The 6,863-nt window shown below is 37.7% G+C and overlaps 1 protein-coding gene across 5 annotated transcripts; it reads right to left on the minus strand.

The window, feature by feature from the left end:
- Nucleotides 1-5,113, minus strand: LOC18603732 (probable boron transporter 2). 5 transcript variants are annotated; one of them, XM_018120059.1, is made up of 14 exons: nucleotides 4,911-5,089; nucleotides 4,608-4,666; nucleotides 4,070-4,323; nucleotides 3,841-3,923; nucleotides 3,485-3,677; nucleotides 3,216-3,354; nucleotides 2,918-3,083; nucleotides 2,338-2,504; nucleotides 2,020-2,193; nucleotides 1,800-1,895; nucleotides 1,539-1,676; nucleotides 1,089-1,408; nucleotides 717-984; nucleotides 252-548 (listed from the first exon to the last, which is right to left on the minus strand). In XM_018120059.1, the coding sequence occupies exons 3-14, from the start codon at nucleotides 4,171-4,173 to the stop codon at nucleotides 252-254; spliced, it is 2,145 nt and encodes a 714-aa protein (XP_017975548.1). In that variant the 5' UTR covers nucleotides 4,174-4,323; nucleotides 4,608-4,666; nucleotides 4,911-5,089. The 5 variants fall into 5 exon arrangements, with proteins under 5 accessions (XP_017975550.1, XP_017975551.1, XP_017975548.1 ...); XM_018120061.1 differs by lacking the exon at nucleotides 4,911-5,089 and having other exon boundaries at nucleotides 1-548; nucleotides 4,608-4,840; XM_018120062.1 differs by lacking the exon at nucleotides 4,911-5,089 and having other exon boundaries at nucleotides 1-545; nucleotides 4,608-4,836.

Below are 6,863 nucleotides of genomic sequence, written 5' to 3' on the forward strand. Positions count from 1 at the left end.
TTAAAGTGAAACAGAGGATTGGCCTTCTATTATTAACTGAATATCTGATTCCTTCCGTTAATGGAGAGCAAGGTAGTATATTTTACAAAAGTGATAGCCAAGATTAAGAGCTTCAAAATTAAAAAAAAAAAAAAAAGTGAAAGTGAGGGAAATGTTGCAGACTTCCTGCATGCTCATAAAACTATTTTCTACTTATATATTTTTTTCTTTGTGGCAGCTTGGTACAATACTTGCCTATTTATGTCATATTCCTAACCACTTTTTCCTAAATTTGATGGCTTGCCTTCATGAGTTCTCGGACTGAATGACCCTCTTCCAACTTTCCCGGGACTTTGCTCCTCTCTCAGTTCGCTTACTCTGGGGCTGTACACCTTCTCTGAGAAACGTGGGCTCTGCAGACTCTTAAATTCTTTGGATGGTGTTGCAGTGGAGCTTGTTACCTTTGGGCTGCACATTCGTCTGATCTCACCCCTGCTTCGTGTGATCATTCCATCTAAAACCTCTCCATCATCAGCAAATGAAGCTGTCCTAACCAGCTCTCCTTCCTGCTGTAGAAAACCAACATTAACCATCAAGAAAAAATGGGCTCAACAGGCCACTACTATCCATTAACCGTAAGGTCAATGGTGCATAGCATTCAAAGGGTACTCTAATGATATCTATAATCATTTGCTATGCTGCTGTTCGGGAGCTAAAGAATTATGGTATGAACTTACAGTTACAAGGTTGAATGGTACAGCTGGTGACTCTTCATACTCTGCAGCATCCAAATCTTGAAGGTGTGGCCCTTTGAAAAACTTGGGTAAAATGTATTGTCTCACAGGAACCAAAAGCATGATCATTAATGGGAAAAGAACCCCAGCAATTGGGATCCAAGTGATCCCAAAACAAACAAACAAGTAAGCAGTCTGGAAGATCGTGAATACTGCAATTGTCTTGAAAGGTACAGTTTCCACAAAAGTGGCATGGTACTCCTCCAGTACTCTGAAAGAAATAATTGAGTAAATAAGCAGGCTAAATAATTGGGAATCGGTTAAAACTTAAAAATACACTGCAAGATGATAAAGTAAATGGACATAAGAGGTTACTTGTATCTTCTACTTGGAGCTGTGAAGAGCAACAATATCCGCTCCCAGAACTGGTTCCCTGGCAAGCTTTCAATGGCCATGAATGCAAAATAGCCCCAAAGCACTGAGGTTGGGATCTTTTTAATGAAAGGCATTGCTGCAACACATCCTCCAACCATTGTAGCTTGAAGCAAGTTACTGAGCCGCTGTTCTTTTACCTCAACAGGCAGCAGATCATCAATTTCCTTCTCAACATCAAATACTGTCTCATCAACTGGGGCATTAATATTTCCCATGTTTGAAGCCATTTGAATGGTTGACTCTTTCAGTTCCTTTAATCCCTGTTCAGGAAAGAAGTTTAGGCTGGGTTACTCAACCATCGGCATAAAGGATTATGGACTTTTGGTTAAGAAAAAGTAAAATCATGTCAGTGGCAGATTTTATGCGAAGAAATCGTTATAAGCTGAGTACCTGGGCAGAAGGTTCTTGGTAGATTAGTGGAGTCTGCATCTGTTGATATGCTTCTTGCATGCTTTCGTACACTTGTCCCAAGCTTCCATTCTTACGCATACATTTGCGGGCTGTTGCTACTAGTCTGTTTCGAAGCAACTATGCAGAGAGAAAAAACTTTTTAATGCATTGACATAATGACATTCATGGTCATAACATGAAGAACTTGAGGCCGAGCCACTTGACATTATAAAAAGCACAACCGTAATTGGATAGAATTACCTGGTGCTTCAATGTAGCTAAGCTTTTAGTATGCATAGGAGATTGTGGAATGACACCATTTGCTGGAGGGATGCCAATAAGACCACATAATATTGTCTGCCAAGCAATTACAAAATTTACACTCATCATTAGAGCCAGCTCAGTGCAAAACGAGATAAAAGTAGCAGAAAACAAAGTGCACATCAAAATGGAGAAAGTAGGGAACAGGAAGCCCATCTACCAAGAATCCCAGAAGAAGTAAATCATAATGAAAAGAAGGTGGCTTTCTCAAATTGAATTCCTTCTGCTGAGCGAGTTGAGCAGCTACACTGTGGTCAAAATAATACAGGACGGCGATCATTGTTGCTGGAATGAAAGCTCCAATTATGTAGAGCACTGGAACCTTTAGCATATCCTGTTAGTTTTACCATTTATCATCATTCATCAATATGCCTTTCTCTTTAAAAAAAAAATGGGAAATACTTTCGTTAGAGAAGACCTAAAACTATAGAACAGGAAATATCCGATATTGTCAAGTTAAAAACGACGACTCAATTACCTTGATGACAGTCCAGTTCTCATATGCACCTGGTGACCATGGATTGGGACTGAAGAGGCGCCTTGGAATTGCTTTTGGAATAGTTCCTGCTGGTACAAAAGAAATAGCCGTCCAGACCAGAACCATCAATGGCACACCATAGTCTGCTATGAAGCCTCGCAATGATCCTTTGGGAAGATAAAGATAATTGAGTAAATTTTCAGTAAAGCTGACACTTATTAACATGCAGCCTATTCACTGGTCCATCTCTTCTTGGGCATGAATTTCGGACATTTTCAAAGTAGTCCACTTCTTGTCTGATTGCGTTCAAGGGAAGTGGAAGGCAATTCCTTCACCCTCCTCAATCAAACAGGCTCTAACTAATAAAATTTTTGGCTATGGCAGGGTTTGAAGGGTAGACTGAAAAACACAATTTAGAGCTTAACTGAAACCAAGGTTTTAAAGGCTTACTGGATAATGGCCTATGATAGCTAATGGATTTCAGTCATAAGAATTTTTATTTTTCTAAAAAATTTATGTTGGATATGTGAACTTGTAGTGGTGGGACTAGGAGCATGTAAGGATACTAACAAAAACTCACCAGATCCATATCGCCAAGATCGTGCTTTTCGGCTTCTTAATGCAGTAAGCAGAAGGCCAAATGACAAAACCAAAGCGAACATCCCATTTGCAAATCTCCATGAAGGTTGAAACTCAAGCAACTTTGGATTTTCTCTTTCAGGTATGCGAAACTCATCAACAAGGCCCTATCCCAATTCAGTAGTTTATAGTTTGAAATTCGTTCAACAGAAATTTTGCATGGTAGAAGAAGCAACTTTAAATCTTTATTTGTTTGCCTGTATGGTGTAAGGATGGAATAAAACAAGGATGTTTCTCACCTTAATAGCTTGCTGCATGAAGAGCATTGCAATAAGAAGGCCAAACAACTCCCCAGCAAGACGAGTAAATCTGTTGATAATGGAGCAAGCTCCTAAGATAGCCAGCAGGAACAGCAAGATCGCAGTCCACACGCACACCCTGCATGTCCATAAATGCTTTAGTGAATATTATAAATTTCCATAAAAACCGATCAGATGCCTAAATATAAAAGCCGGAAGCATAAATCACAAAATCAGCTTTATCTGCTAGCAAGAAATGAAGAAGTTACCATCCAGTCCATGCAAGAAAGAGCTCTGATCCCAAATCCGGCCTATTCTTGGCAAAATTGAACATAAATGTGTACATAATTACAGTTGGCTCTGCAACTCCAAGGATCAGCAAAGGCTGACCTCCGATGATAGAGTGTATTATTCCACACAGTGCAGTGGAGGCCAACGTTTGGACTGCTGTGAGAACCCCATCTGTCAACACAAAGGAACAATCAAGAACATGAAGCAGTTGAGACCTTCAAGCAAATATATATATATAGAGCCACACATTCATACTCATTCCATTCTAGGCGCAATCTTTATCTCCACCCCATAAAATAAGTGGCAAAATTTACATAAAAATGTATACTTTTACCTGTATCTCTTTCCAACTGTTCTCCAAATGAAATAACAGGAATTGCTGATGCGAAAAATATATATGTGGTGGGGGCCAAAATCCTACAAAGAATTATACAATTATAAAACAACATCAAGCAAATAAACTGAACAGATGCTTTTGTGCTTGAACCGTGTAATCTGATATCCCTTGTTTCTATAGCAATGTATAGCTCTCCAATGTTTGCAATGACAAGACAACAAGGTACCTGAAACCTGCCCCGAAACCACCAGTCCAGTCTTGCTTGTAGCACTTCAGTCTCCCTCGAAGGTCATTCTTGATTCCACGAAATGGAACAAAGCTCTCTTCCATTGTTTGTTATGAGAACTAAGACAACTAAGCGCTCTCTTGAATTCTGGAACTATGGTGCTAGAAGTTTAGAAGTTGTTGCAAAGATACAACATTCATAGTGCCATTATGGTATGTAGAAGCTGGTCATTGGAGGTACACACAATATTAAATCTGTGTAGACAAGAAACCCATATGGCAAAATCAACTCAAACTTTAGAAAGATGCTAAAAAAAAACGGTGCTACAAGAGAACCCAGATAGAGATTTAAATTGTATATATATATTACACTAACAGGAAAAAAGAAAAAATTTTGACATCATTAAATCAATATTCAGTCTCAAGGGGCACACTTCAAAACCCAGAATAAGAATGCTGAAGATATTTAGAAATGATTCAAGCATTGGATGTTTAAGTTACAGAAAAGACAATCCTTTTAGCTTACATCGAAGATTTACCTTCTCAGAGAAATGTGGACACAGAGAAGAGTTGCAAGGAAAGCTCCAAATATATAGGCCTGAAACAAAGGAGTTGAGGGAATTTGACTGTAGACTTTTGAGGCTGAGAGTAATGTGGGTCAACAGAGAATGAAATGAACATCACTGTCAGTGCACAACAGCAAGAAAACAAATACTACATTCAAGCTTGTAGTAAAGGAGGCTCAAAAAAGTTAGTAGCATTCAAGGAAAAAAAAGTAAATAAATGAAATGTTCATGTGGAAAAACAGGAGATTCAAAGTAGACGCATTATAGAGTTCTCACCAATGCCAAAGAAAGGAAAAAATGTTTGCTTTTCTCTCTTGGCTTAAAAGAGGAAGAAAGAGTTTTTAGAGATGGTAGCCTTGAAAGAAGGCTTTTTCATTGAACGTGAGAGAGAGGGATAGAGAGATAATGCCAGTCTATGACAAGCTGTCTTGCAAAGAAGCACCCAAGAAGTAGCTTCTCTTACCTGCACAGTATATTTCTTATTGTCACTTTCCCTGTTGTTTGAATAATTTATCCTATTTAAGCCTTTGAATAATTTATCCTGAAATAGAAAAATTTATCTTTTGTGCATATACTGTATCTTTATTGAAGAATAAGCTGCAACATACTGGTGCTTTTAACTCATCTAAAAATGAAAAAAATTTGTAGTTGTTGGAGATGGATTCTCTCTTCATTCATGGTATGTCACTCAAGACTCAAGATAATAGTAATCAAATGATATTTTGGTGCCAATCATAATTTGTCTTAACTTCTTGCCTTTTGTATGGTATAATAATGATCTTAGGATTCAGATTTGAGATTTTTATTCAGTACTACTATTGTTTTTATCTGCATTACTTTTTTGACCTTCTGTTCATGAATTGGGGATGGATTCCTCTTCATGTTTAGTGGTTCAATCCCCAAACCTTTGTCATTTTCCTCTTTATTTGTCTTGAAATTGTTGTCACAACTTGGAAAATACTAATTTTCATTAGAACTATGATCATACTACCAAATAAGATGACAGTACAAAAAAGTGTCAACCACACTCAAAAACAGAGAAAGCCAAGAAAAAGTATTTTGAATTGTTCTACTACCAATTGGCTAGACAAGGGGGAAGGAAAAAAAAAAGGGTAGCTAATGGCAAATTTGAATAATATAAGAATGATATGATTATGTTTCTGGAGTATCTTTTTCAGAGTTTGACAAGAGGAAGAAAGATAATAAGTTGAGGGGCTCTCATCCCTTCATTCATTGCAAATTTGCAATCACAATCTAATCCTAACAAGCAACACCATCAAGGTTTTATTCAAAAAACTTGGTTCAATTTCCCATCCTCCAAAGTGCAAACTACACCACAGAAGAATAATAAAAATGTGAGAATTTTTCTTGGTTTCCCAAGAAAATTTATAAAAAATAAATCCAACATAATAATACAAATAACAAAGGGTGTACAAGGATGAATGTTGCTAGAGTGAAACAAATGTTGACCTTGATACATGCCGTATGATCTGCTGAAACACCCTCCTTTCTTATAGTCCAATCATTATCTCTTCTTCCTGGATATTAATTGTTTTATTAATGTCTACTATATAAGTAATAGTTTAAGCCTTGGTATCTTAATCTTGGGTATACTATTACCTGAACATGTTCCTTCTGAATTATTGCAAGAAACAGCATTTTTCATTTCCCATAACTCAAGGGGACATCAGCATTTTGTCTTCCAAGAAGTGAAGGGAGAATGGAAAATGGGTTTTTATGGGCAGTCCTAGAAGGCCCAGTGAACAGATTCTTCTGTTGCATTGTCAGGTTTTAGAAGGCCTGATGGACCCAAAGTGTCAACTCCAACAAGGCCTCGCCTTGCTGCGGTGCATGACTAGTGATTATTTTTTGTTCAAATGTATGGTCGGGGTTAAGCACTCTTCACAGGATTCCAATTCATTAATTTTGTTCTGCTAAGAAAAGGGTTTTAGAAAAAAAAATATTTATTATATCAAAGTGATGGAAAATCTGGTCCAAGGAAATATTAGTATAAGTTTATCACCTGTGCAGTGAATCATGGTGATGAGGACATTGAGGAGTGGCACCCTTTTTTCTTTTAGCAAAATTGTTGGTTGTTGAATTTCAGAGTTTGAGCTGATGAATTTTGGCATGTCTTCCCTTTTCCTCCCAACAAATGGCATTTGCCTCCTTTTAGGATGCTTCTGGCCATACCAATGACTTTGCAGCACATGCCTGGATCGCTTAAAA

This window comes from Theobroma cacao, chromosome 4 (assembly GCF_000208745.1).
Source record: "Theobroma cacao cultivar B97-61/B2 chromosome 4, Criollo_cocoa_genome_V2, whole genome shotgun sequence".
In the NCBI taxonomy this organism is placed as follows: domain Eukaryota; kingdom Viridiplantae; phylum Streptophyta; class Magnoliopsida; order Malvales; family Malvaceae; genus Theobroma; species Theobroma cacao.

Coding starts and splice junctions, on each gene's coding strand:
- LOC18603732 (XM_018120061.1), bottom strand. CDS start 4,173: ATGGAAGAGAGCTTTGTTCCATTTCGTGGAATCAAGAATGACCTTCGA. Junction 985..1,088: donor GCTCCAAGTAGAAGATACAA/GTAACCTCTTAT, acceptor TATTTCTTTCAG/AGTACTGGAGGAGTACCATG. Junction 549..716: donor TACCATTCAACCTTGTAACT/GTAAGTTCATAC, acceptor GGTTTTCTACAG/CAGGAAGGAGAGCTGGTTAG.